The sequence below is a fragment of the Gymnodraco acuticeps genome, unplaced genomic scaffold, assembly GCF_902827175.1.
Source record: "Gymnodraco acuticeps unplaced genomic scaffold, fGymAcu1.1, whole genome shotgun sequence".
Lineage (NCBI taxonomy): Eukaryota > Metazoa > Chordata > Actinopteri > Perciformes > Bathydraconidae > Gymnodraco > Gymnodraco acuticeps.
The window spans coordinates 3834761-3847048 of record NW_022990940.1 but is presented as its reverse complement, the minus strand read 5'-3'; the positions used below and the strand labels follow the sequence as shown (position 1 = coordinate 3847048).

The 12288-nt window shown below is 40.0% G+C and overlaps 1 protein-coding gene across 6 annotated transcripts in view; it reads right to left on the bottom strand.

The window, feature by feature from the left end:
* asic1c (acid-sensing (proton-gated) ion channel 1c) overlaps window positions 1-12288 on the bottom strand; it is a 111035-nt gene that overhangs the window by 5301 nt on the left and 93446 nt on the right. For all 6 annotated transcript variants that reach the window (XM_034234653.1, XM_034234655.1, XM_034234650.1 and 3 more), the window contains exons 2-9: window positions 10949-11099; window positions 9281-9408; window positions 4208-4358; window positions 4057-4113; window positions 3497-3650; window positions 3200-3291; window positions 2769-2848; window positions 1509-1580 (exon numbers count right to left, since the gene is read on the bottom strand). In XM_034234653.1, the coding sequence (XP_034090544.1) occupies window positions 1509-1580; window positions 2769-2848; window positions 3200-3291; window positions 3497-3650; window positions 4057-4113; window positions 4208-4358; window positions 9281-9408; window positions 10949-11099 (885 nt within the window). The remainder of the gene's footprint in view (window positions 1-1508; window positions 1581-2768; window positions 2849-3199; window positions 3292-3496; window positions 3651-4056; window positions 4114-4207; window positions 4359-9280; window positions 9409-10948; window positions 11100-12288) is intronic.

Here is a 12288-nt window from a genome sequence, read left to right as displayed (position 1 = left end):
ATAACCAATGATATCCTAATGATATACTATTTGTGAGAACATACAGTTAATCATTTATTAAAAATTAGTTTCTTCTGGAACTCCTTTAAAGTAATTTATTTAAAGGTGGGGTAGGTAAGTTTGAGAAACCGGCTCGAGATACGCTTTTTGTAATATTCCATGGAATGCTCTTAACATCCCGATAGCAATGAATATCTTCAGTGCTTTGACAAAAAATCCATTAAAAAATATGTCATCTGTGGAAGCCGTTGTACTGTAAAAAGCACGACCAATCATTTGAGCCAGCCCGGCTAAAGTAACTGGATGGCCTACCTGCCTGTCAGCCTTCCATCTGTGCACAAACTTATCTCGTGCCCTCATTGGTCATGTGCGCGTTCGTGTGTGTTGGAGGAGGGGCTCTGTAAGGAAGTGGCAGATTTGTTCCGGCTGTGTATTTTCAAATTCTAGCGCACTCGAGCTGGTTTCTCCAAAATTACCTACCCCACCTTTAATCTATAGGAGATACTCGCTTTGTTCTAAATCACTATCTTTGAAGCTTGGCAGTAAAATAATTTAGAAATTGACTGAAATAAATCTCTCAAGTATTTTTCTCAGCAAAGTGGCTATAACAATAGCTTTACAACTATATCAAAGGTTTGATTCAGCAGTATGTGCGGAACATTTGCTCATTTCTTATATTAACAAAGTTCCTTTCAGTTATTGATAATTTCCTTTGAATAAACCTCACAGTCTGCAGGAGAAGTTCCTCTGGACGCCTTTGGTTTAACAACGGGAGGTTAGACACATTATGTGATTTAGGACAGGACAGAAATAGCCCTGATTATTCTAGCTAAGTTAAAATGGGTTTATTGCTTCTAAAGAGTTACAAATGTGTTGAATCATAACATCTGGAGACATCTATATCTCGCTCTGTATTCTGCTTATTCTTCTACATGAATCAATTCAGAATTTCCTCTGATAATTCTGTAGCAAATTCTGAGTCGGTGAGTGGGATCAGCAACGGAAAAGGGCTTTAACCTCTCAACGTAAGAGCATAAATAAAAGCAGTTTATGAGTCACGTTAAGATGTTTATCCTTAATCAGTCGGACAATTAATTTCTCCTTCACGACTGTTGTTAAAGCAGTGGTGTTGTAGCAAAACACAAACGATGGAAGTATATAAAGGAGGTTTACTTAGTGAGATGGCTTCTTTTAATTATTCATCATCTCTATTCCATCTGTAAAACTATTATAGATTTCTTTCAGCATATGGCATAATGTTTTGACGCTTCTCCATAATATTCAGCATTTAAATAAAGTGCCATATGTGTATAATATTAGATAAACTGATTATGCATTCATTTTTTATCACAATACATCTTTTCTGTGGGAAAATGAAACTAGTGGTAGTGCTGTCCATTCAAAGCATTTTGAATTTCAGTACTGTATTTGTTGATATTGTTGTTTCTGAGGTTCATTAAATACATCACATTCATTCATTCAAATGCATTCTGAGAGACTCAAATTACCAGATTGTCGCTCTGACAACGCTGAGGACGTTTCTTGCGAACGAAGTAGCCCAAAACCTTATCCTTAAACACCTAAATGCAAAAACACATAAAATACTCATTATTCACAGTTAAAATAAATCATGTTCAGTGACATTTAGACTTAACATTAGCAGTAGATTATACTGTTAACTTTTTAGGAAATGTACTTTCGTGCAGAGAGTCTGATGAGACGATTAATATCACTCTCAGCTTTGTAATGAAAACATGAAACTGCAGCCGGTTAGCTTAGCTTAGCATAAAGCCTGAGAACAGGAGAAAACAGCTCACTGAAGATCACTAATTAACAAGTTACATCTTGTTCATTTAATCCATACTAAAACTGGAGGGCAAGAACATATAGCTGTGGTTTTCCTGGAGGATATGAGCCCAACTATCTCTTGGAGGGAGCCAACACTTTACTTTACATTCCACTTTATTTATGCATGTTACTATTAAGAAATAAGGTGTTTATTCAAGTTATTATTGAGCTTTACAGAAGCTGATGGGCAGATATGTTACCTTGATGGTTCATAGAAGTAGTTTCGTATTTAGTGTTAAACGTAGACTATTTAATTCAGATTAAAAACAACCAATAACATATATTCAGGATATAGTTGTCCTGGAAATATTTAAAATGATGTTAAAACACAAGTCAATTAACTGTTAAGTGGTACACTATAACAATTTACTATTATATGTGTCAAAGAATATTTCTGTGTTTACTTCTAGATATTTAACCTTTCTGCCTGTTCACGTTTACGACCAACCCTGACTCGTTATCTCCTTTAAAGAATGTGCTGCTGCACTCATTCTCAGTTTTATGACCGGTCATCTCTCGGTCACAGAGCCCAAGAGTCAGGCAGGTGATTGAGTATTTCCAGATGTTGGGGGATATCTCCAGTGTTCCCAGTGTTTACGCCCCATCCCCCAATATGTGGATTAACTCTCTGTAAACTAGTTAAAAGGTGTATCGAGAGAGAGGCTGGTCAGATTTGACATGGCAACCCACCAGGGCAGTCAGAATCTCTGGCTGTGTGACTTGTGATGTGAATTTCTCCGGCCGTATACTTGTGAATAAACATCAGTGTTTGAAATCAAAGATCCAGCTCTCCTCGTGTCTCTCTGAGTCCTGACTCTCCATTGCTGCAGAAGTTTCCCTTACAATATGCACTTGTACAAAAACACATTTAATTATTGTTTACACTTTTATATCTTAATTTCTGAAAATGATCACTTTACCTCATACAAGTAGTCAAATATTTCCAGTATAGTTAGGACGCTGGCTCCGATGAACAGTCCCATCTGACCTCCAATGTCACCTAGAAGGAGAGATGAACAGATATGTGAGGGTACAGGGATGAAACAATAGCGTGTGACGGTGTTTCCTATGCTGTCACTTCTCATTCAGTATCTCTCAGAATAATCTGCACAGAGTTGTCAAAAGTGTCCAACCAGCCTCAACTTCTCAGACACAACCACAGCTGCCCTTGCAAGAGCATCAGATTATGAAAATGTGTTCAGCCTTTTTCAAGAGTTCAAAGAGAAAACCTCAACGCACGGGGCGTGAACACACGATGTGAAAAGTGTGGCGGCGGCCCGCTGAGAGCGCTGATACCGAGGTCAACCACATTTTTCTGTCACAATAAACCTGAAAACGGCAAGAATCTTACCGAGGAGCCCGGCAATTTCATAGGCTTTCTTCTGCTCAATCTTCTCGTAATTCAGAGCTTCAAAGAAGATGTCCATTACCAATAAATTTTCTCTGGAGAGAGGACAGACAAGATCACACCCAAAGAGTTTATTGCTGTTATTACATTACAGCAAATAGCACCTCTCATTTCCTGTGTAACTACCTTTCATTATTGTTACATTGAAGGTGAACGATGGAGACCCAGGTCATGCTATGCCACAATATATCCATCCAACAGAAGAAAAGAGGCTAAGAACTGCTACCGTATAATACTTACCCAATATACTGCTCAGTTTTGTTGAATTTCTTAGCCAGATATTTAGCAGATGCCTTACTGGGGATCTTAACCATGGACAGCTCCTTGCCATAGCGAGTCATGTTGCAGGGGGTCTCACACACACAGTAATCGTTGTCTTTCTCTACCAAAAAGTCTGTGGATGATCAAAGTCATTTCAAGATATTGCAAAGAATCAAACAAACCTGCTCTCTAAAAATATCCCTGCACACAACTGAAGAAACAACATACGCTGCCATCGTTCACTTTCCATAAAAGCAAATAATGACTGTAGCTAGAATAGAGTGGAGGGAGAAAAAAAAACTCGTAGGGATTTATTTAACATCGACGAAGCAGAGACACATCACAAATCCTCCTAATGGAATTTGTATACAATCATTTGACTTTATATGTTTTGCTTCAGCACTGTCTGAGATCAAAGTCATTTCAAATTAAAGCTACAGAGGCATTATATTGAAGCTTGAAAAGTCTCATGAAACTGCTGCTGGACACAATGATCACACTAATATTTCTTACTTATGCAATAAAGTGGGGGGGCTCACCTAAAGCTGGGTCAGCACAGTCTTTGTACTGCTCAGGTGTGCAAACTGTTGAGGTCCCTGTTTGAAATAACAATAATTACACAAAAAAACACATTGGGAAGAAATATTCACAGCTATATTTTTGATTTGGTACGTCTTTCTGAAATCATACCAGGCATGTGAACCATCCTGCAGTTGCAGTTCTCCAGCAGGTACCGAGTTTCACAGTCAATGCGGCAGGCGGTGATGCTGTACGTGGAGAAGAATTCAGAGTCTATGGGAGTAGACTTGCAATCTCCCCAAGGCGGAGGGAGGTACTGAAGCTGAAAGAGCAAACAGCACATGTTTTCCCTCAGTATATCAACAGACAGGATTACAACCAAAAACATAATGCAAGCCCAGTGCAGTGCAGCCGAGGAAATACAAAAGAAGACAACAAGCTGACAAAACCCAACACAAATGTCTCTCACATAAAAAGAAAATACAGAAGAATCACAATGTGCACTGCGACAGTATTGGAACAAAATGTCTGTTCAGACCAACTTTATTTCTCACGTATAGCAGCAAGCAGGCGTCATGCATTGCGTATCATAACTGATGCAGGTCTAGTCCCCGGTAGGAAGCAGAATACCATGGGAATAGAGACAGGCCTAATACAAATCTGTAAAATATGTAGATTCAGACAGGACACCACAATTAATAGACAAACCGTACAACCTGAGAACAGAATTCAGAGCAATAAACAGTATTTGAATGGACAAATAAATGAATTGTAGGGATTATACAGAGCTTTATATCTTATTTTAGGGGACTAAATGACTCCTCATAAGCATATAAAAGTGTTTTTTTTATTATTGTAAATTAACTATTGAGATTTTCTAATTTAAACCCATGAGTTTTTTTTCTAAAGCTGCTGGACTGCAGCCTTGTGAATTAAACAATGAAGTGAAGTCAGTGTGCAGTCTCATTAGAGTAAACTCTCATTAATAAGGTGAAGAGCAGGTCATTATATTTACGAGTAACTCAGGGAATTCTAAATGAATCCACTAATGAGGAATATCTAATGCCTAAGTTTTAACTTTTTGGTTCACAGTAACCATTGGACCCATGGTGCTCGTCTCATAGCGGCAGAAATGTGCGCAGAGTTCTCTTAAACACTTAAAGACACTCTTTTTTTACCGACATTTACCCACCAACAAGACTTTCAGACAGCTTTTAAAGTCTTGTTTACAGCAATTAAATGGTAAGAAATGCTTAGGACTCATTTTCATGACACAAACAAACCAATTATTTGTGAAGGCTAGTACTGCTTGCTTGGAGCAGATAGCTTCTAATTGCAGAGGGAGGTAGCCAACAGTCGAAAGGTTTCTTCCTGACAAAACTTCACAGAGAGATGAGGCTGCTGTTGTCACATTAATATACACTGTAATTCCCAGTCATCTCCCCCAGCGCTAACAAGGCTAACTCTGATAATCTAATGTTCATTTAGTTAACAGAAAGTTTTTATTTTTATGTTTCATGTGGAACTACTTGAGCAGGTCTCCCTTGAAAAAGAGATCAATGATCTCAATGGGATTTATCTGTATAAATAAAGGTTTGAAATGAAATGAAAAGTGACAGAGATAGGGTGGAGTTCGCTCAAGGAGCGGACTTAAACTGGCAAACATTATTAAGCCGTTATTGAACTCCATTTCTAGCCCACAGACTCTCATAACAGGAGTGTCGGAAAAAAACATAAAACGATTCCAGAGTCTGTAATAAAACCTAATGAATCACATTGTCTGGCCCCTACAGATGATATTAAGTAGCGGTCCAGTGGATCGCCCCGATAACATAAAGGCATAACAAAACAAAAAATGCAAACAGAACTCTATATGGCCGAGAGAGGGTAAAGCCAAACAACAGCTTTGAGGAAGATACAGACTCGGATGAATGGATTCAAGCTGGAATGAAACCCATTAACTGCTTTTTACTGACATAACAGAGAAGACAAGGGGCGACAGACTGCAGATGTTGGATGTCATTGCTTCAGCCACACAGAGGGGGACAGATGGATCCATTCCTTGGGGGTGGGGGGGTCGGGGCAGCAGATGAAGGTGTGAATCTTACTGATGGGTGTGTAAGTATTAAACAATACACGACTTGTGGCATGCAGCAAGCCCATACAGTAATACGCTACCCTCTGCTCTTGGCTGGAAACGAACGTTTGGAAGCTGGGGGCGACCCCGAAGCCCAGCTGATGGAGGAAAGGAGGCTCAGACTGAGTGTGAAGCTGTACCTTTATGCTGGCCTCATAGGACATCTCATCTAGGGCGAGGGGGTGAGGGAACACAGCCCACGTCATTATCAGAATAAGGAGGAGGAGCAACAGCAATGCGAGGGACAGGAAGTGATCAACACCTTTGGACAAGAGAGTAGTAAATCCAATAAAAAGCTAGGACTCCCAGCAGTGCAAGAACACTTTTTATCATCGGTATAAATTAAAGTTACTAACGCAGCGCCAGGAGTTTTTATGTCTCTCATCTGGCAGGTTACCACTATTAAAGGTCGCGTCTAAATCATGACTCAGGGATGCGACTGTTGCCGTAGTCATGACAGACGTCATACCCATGTTATTATTTTTAGCGCCAACCAAAAGTGTTTAACATTTTTGATTGTTTGGATCCTTTTGGGAGTTGTTCCTTGTAAGTTGCAGGGGTCTAGGGACTCTACAGTCCATAAAGCCTGCTGAGACCAGCGTAATTGGTGATATTTGGCTATATACATAACATTTGATTGATTTAATTTGATTCTACACTGGTGGGTTGTGATTTAGTCACTCTATTCTAATATCCACTCGAGCTCGGGCGACCACAGTGTTCAGTTTCAACCATTACATAATTGTGCTATAAAATTGTCTCTCAGATCTCACCAGTCATAGCTTCCTATTAAAAATGAAATTCCTCACTGACAGAGGCTTCACAAATGAGACGTCTAGAAATCACAAGTGCTTTATCCAGATGTCAGTTATTACACTGAGAGCAGTGTCACTGTACTCGTGTGAGACTGATTGAAATGAATGCTGGCCAGACTTTAATGACAGTCTAATTAATTCAGCACATCTTTGAGGTCGTAAACACGTCTTTTAGCTGTCACTAGTGTGGGCGCGCGTGTCAAGATTATAAATGACAATCCATGTACTTTTGTTTTCAGGAGGAAACTTTGCGATGTGATTATTAGATCAGATTCACTTCTTAGAGACTGCTGAACGATGATACACTTGGAGCACTTGACACTCCTAGGTGAAAAAGAAACATTACACATTCAAATACTGCTTCCCAACAACATTTTCTCATCTCTGTGGTGTGCAAATGGCTGTTTTAGGGCACCAAACTCAGCCTCAATAATCCCATGTTATTCTGCTAAAACAAAACGATGGAAGGATGTATTTGGTCATTTATCTCATGCTCATGAACTGACCAAGACCATTAACTTAAGGAGCAAAATCATTTAAATTGGGCTTGATTAGTTTCTCAAGTAATAATTTAGATGTACTGCTGGGGTATCAATTATTTTGAGACTTCACAAGGACTCACTATGAGGTGGATATTATAATGAACCTGTGGCATAATACAGAAATGCACTTGATCTCAAAGGTAATCCTTGCAAAATCCTGAAATCCTTTGTGGCACGGACGCCATTTCCTTGTGTCTTAAAATGAGGGTTTTTCTCCTTGTCAGAGTATATTTCCCTATTCTTTCCCTGTATCCATATGAAAATGAGTGGGGTTAGGCTTGTGTGCTTATTCTAGTGTAGAAATAAGAGGCATGATTTGAATTTGTTGTCTTGGCAACATAAAAAAAATGCAGTACAGTTTGATTAATTTGGATACGATGTCCATGTGAGCTCAGAGTTACGACCTTGACCATCAGCATTCAGATCAATTCAGGCTCAACTAGTTATTACTTTTCATCCTTCACGATATTTCAGGGCTAGAATCACATTTTCTGCAAAACCCGCCACAGGCTCTTTTAATTTAGCAAATTCCTTTGATATTTTGTGCTAAAACTCACATTTGCTAAGTCCTTAAATCATAGTGCATTTTAAAACATGTGGGTCAGATTTCTCATCTAATGCTGCATGCCTTAAGTGTTAATGAATTAGGAACATAAACCAATGATGACAGGTGCACCAGGCTTCTATTAATAGGTCAATTTAACATCAAAACTTCAGGATCATTTAAATATTTATTTCTTAAAGGTGGGGTAGGTAAGTTTGAGAAACCGGCTCGAGATACACTTTTTGTTATATTCCATGGAATGCTCTTAACATCCCGATAGCAATGAATATCTTAAGTGCTTTGACAAAAAATCCATTAAAAATGTCATCAGTGGAAGCCGTAGTACTGTAAAAAGCACGACCAATCATCTGAGCCGGCCCGGCTAAAATAACTGCCTGTCAGCCTTCCATCTGTGCACAAACTTATCTCGTGCCCTCATTGGTCATGTTCGTGTGTGTTGGAGGAGGGGCTCTGTAAGGAAGTGGCAGATTTTTTCCGGTTGTGTATTTTCAAATTCTAGCGCACTCGAGCTGGTTTCTCCGAAATTACCTACCCCACCTTTAAGATACAGAAAGTCATGAGAGGTCAGTTATTTAAAGTTAATCTGATTTTGGCTTTGGCTGCCAGATGACCAATTTGGCAATCATTTTTAACGTTACCATTAACATTAAGGGTTTTAATTATAAGAAATTATAAGATAAACTAATTATAAGTCATTTTTGCTTCAAACACGTTAAATTTGTTTTATTTTTATTAATCAGATCAAAGTTTGTTGATCGTGGCTGTGCTCTCTTTAGTTGGCCAGTAGACACATTTCATAGCATTCGAATAGGCTTTATTATTTTTTTTCCCCCACAAACTGAAAGCAAGGAAGACATTTCTAGCTGCCAAATATTTGTGTGTAGTGTGATAGTCTCAGATAAGCCCAGTATGTTTGTTTTCTTAAATCTATCATTACTAGGTCTTGCTCTATCAATATTCCTTGGCTGCTATAATCCCTAAGTGTGTACCCTGAACCCCTGGGTGTTTATTTAACACCTTAACAGCACATTTCCCACTCAAAGTAAACCAACAATCTGATTTTGCTCTAGGCTCTGAGACACAGAGGTAATGGGCACTGGCTGGCGAGGATTTGGGGACAAACACAGAATGAAGCGGAGCGGGAAAAGGTGGAGGCCGGAGTAGAGGAGGCTGAACATTAGGTACCAGTTGCTGCTGACATGACACAAAAGTTTGAAAACCAGGGGCCACACCAAATCCCAGTTGGTCAATGAAGGGCGGCTCGTCCTGGCTGTGGATCTGAACCTTGATGCCTGCTTCGTAGGAGGTCTCATCTGTGGATACAGCACGCCAGAATATAACAACAAATACGGTCGCCTATGGAAACCCGCTCTTTGGCTCCGGCACTGCTGCTTAGTGCTCCCAAAGCCCCTACTGATGCCCCGGCCACACGAGGACGAAAACGGTCGTTTGCGTTACTGTTTAGTGTCATATAGACCGTTCGGCCACACGAGGACGACCGAATACGGCACTAAACGACTGCGTAAACGATAACGGGTCCCAAGGTGGATAGAACGGCATACGCAACGCTCTGGGGGGTCCAACGGCTCCGTGTGTACGCCCTATACGATAATTGTCTGATAATGATGAGGCAATAGCCCCGCCTCTCCCCACCTCTGCTGCTCACCCCCGCGTCAAAGTAAACTGGACACTGAATTCAGATTATTTATCTTTCTCTCGATATGGACCTAAACGCGAGTGAAGTCTAATCTGACAGGACGGAGACACGCAGCTCTGCTCACCTGCAGCTCACCTGCAGCTCCTCCCGCTGTGATGCGGTGGTGAACGGAGTAAAACACACACTTCAAGTCCGATCATCACCCTTAGCTATTTTAATTACCTCTCAAACTACCTAAACTAGATATAAATATGTTTATTTTTACTGTCGGCCGGGTCACTCATTACTGGATCAGCTGCTGCATGAAACAGACACTGGCGCTCTGTCCGAAGAGAGGGAGGAAAAAGAGAGGCTCCGTGTATTTTATTATTATAATATATAGATTTGTTATTCATTTGTTTTAAAGCTCAATAAATAACAAAGAAGACCTTTGACCGGCACTTTTATAATTTTGTCGGAAGATTTAAACTTTAATACACGTTGACTGGCGAAAAACTCTGCCCGGTTCTCTCGGCCCCCACCGAGGAGAATAAACAGAAGGGCAACCATGACAACCATGCTTCTTCGCTGCTTTTGTGGAGGAAGTTACAGCGCCACGTACAGGCTCGTGCATATGTACTGCAGCTTCTCCAGCGGTTGGAGCTAAACGGAGCGGTCTCGTGTGGACAGACACTATCCGGATAACTATTGCGTGTGGACGGAAGCTTTTTTGCGATTGCGTTTGCGTTAATCCTATGCGTTTAGCCGTTTTTGTCCTCGTGTGGCCGGGGCATGAGAGCTGATATCAGAGATATATTTTATGGCATAAAACAGATTTAGAACCTCAGATTTATTACATGCTGTAAACTTTATGAATACAGTGGGTGTTGTTTTTTTTTACAAATATGTCAATAAATGTAATTTATTATATCTTATGTGGGTGGTTGACCTGGAAAAACTTTTCATTTTATACTATTAAACATAGTAATAGCTAGTACATCACTTCTGTGTAGTCGAAGTTCTGAAGACAATAGGCAGTAAAAAGAAGATAAGAAAACCTGGGAAAATATTGTGATTATGTTATCTTAATAAAGTAATACATCCTCCTGCTAGATAAATGATTTGTGACGAGAATAGATTGGATTTTCAGTGTAACCACACAAGATGGAGGGATTTTCACAAGGATAAAATGTTACCGTTTACTGCTTTATACTGACCTGTCTCTCCCCAAACAGGCAGGTATTCATCCTGCTGGATGTCCAACATGATCTCCAAGCCGTTCCCCGTGCCGCCTTTTAACGTGGTCAACAAAGGGTTGCCGTCTTTTCCAGAGTTGAAAGTGTAGCATTTTCCGTAGCGTGTGTAAATCTGTAAAGAAAGAGCAGAGAAAAAGAAGGAGCGTAAATGAAAAGTTAAAGCCTTTCCACTGTGCTGTGGTAAATTGTGCACTTTTACAAGATGTATTACATGTCAGCCTGTAATTGTGCAGTACCGCTAATCATTGCAGAGGCTTTGTGATTATCAGAGAAACAGCACCGACTTTAAACTGGCTCTGAATTGAGGAATGAATGAGCTTTCCTTCGCAGCAGCCGCAGCTATCAATCTTCACACAATTTCACTCCAAATTTCCTCTGAGTATCTTAAGAAAGAATGTACTATATTGCCGTCATTAAATAAGAAACACCTGAGGTGAATGCTCTCTGGACACACACACAAACTCTTTTTTGAGCTTGAAAAACATATTTGTGTGTCTTGACTTACCGCTTGATGTGCAATCTTTACAGTACATTGCCTCACACAAAATATCTTTCAGATCTAATTAAATGACTTGTTTTCAGCTTTTGCTTTAGAGTCACAGTTGACAGATATTTAATGTTTTTCAAGTCTATGGATTTTCACTGTGATTGGAAAATTCTCCACCCTCTGCAAAACAAGTCGCAATAAATCTGCATCACGATTGTAAATGTTGTCAGTTGAAACTGAACTCGAGTTTGGATCAAGACTAAGAAAACGTACAATTCTGAAAATGGCTTAAAGGATTGTGTCAATTCAAGCTAAGTCTATCAGTTCGAGATACGATTACCACACAGCAGAATTGATTGGTTATGCAACACTATGAGGAACTTCAATATCTGTTATTCATGCATTTCATATCATGATTTAATTTAATTTCCACCTTTTTATTTTTTAAATGTTTTCCTCCTTGTTTCTTGTCTGATCCTACTTCCTGTGTTTACCTTCCTGTCGTTAGTTTCCCTGGTGTGTCTGATTGTCTGATTGTGTTCACCTGTTGCCCTTGTGTTTCTGCCTCCCCTGCCCAGCTGTGTCTTGTCCTGTGATTACCCTTCTGTGTATTTAGTCTTGTCTTCCCCTCTGCTCCATGTCTGTTCCTCTCTCCTCGTCTATGTTACCTGTCTGTCTCTTGATGTCCATGCTCTTGTCCATGCTACTTGTCACGCTCCATGCTTGTTCCTGAGGTTTTCTGTCCTGATCCTTCCTCGTACTCCCCGGGTTTTGGTAATGTTAAGTTGTTCCTTGTTTTCTGTTGTCATCAGCT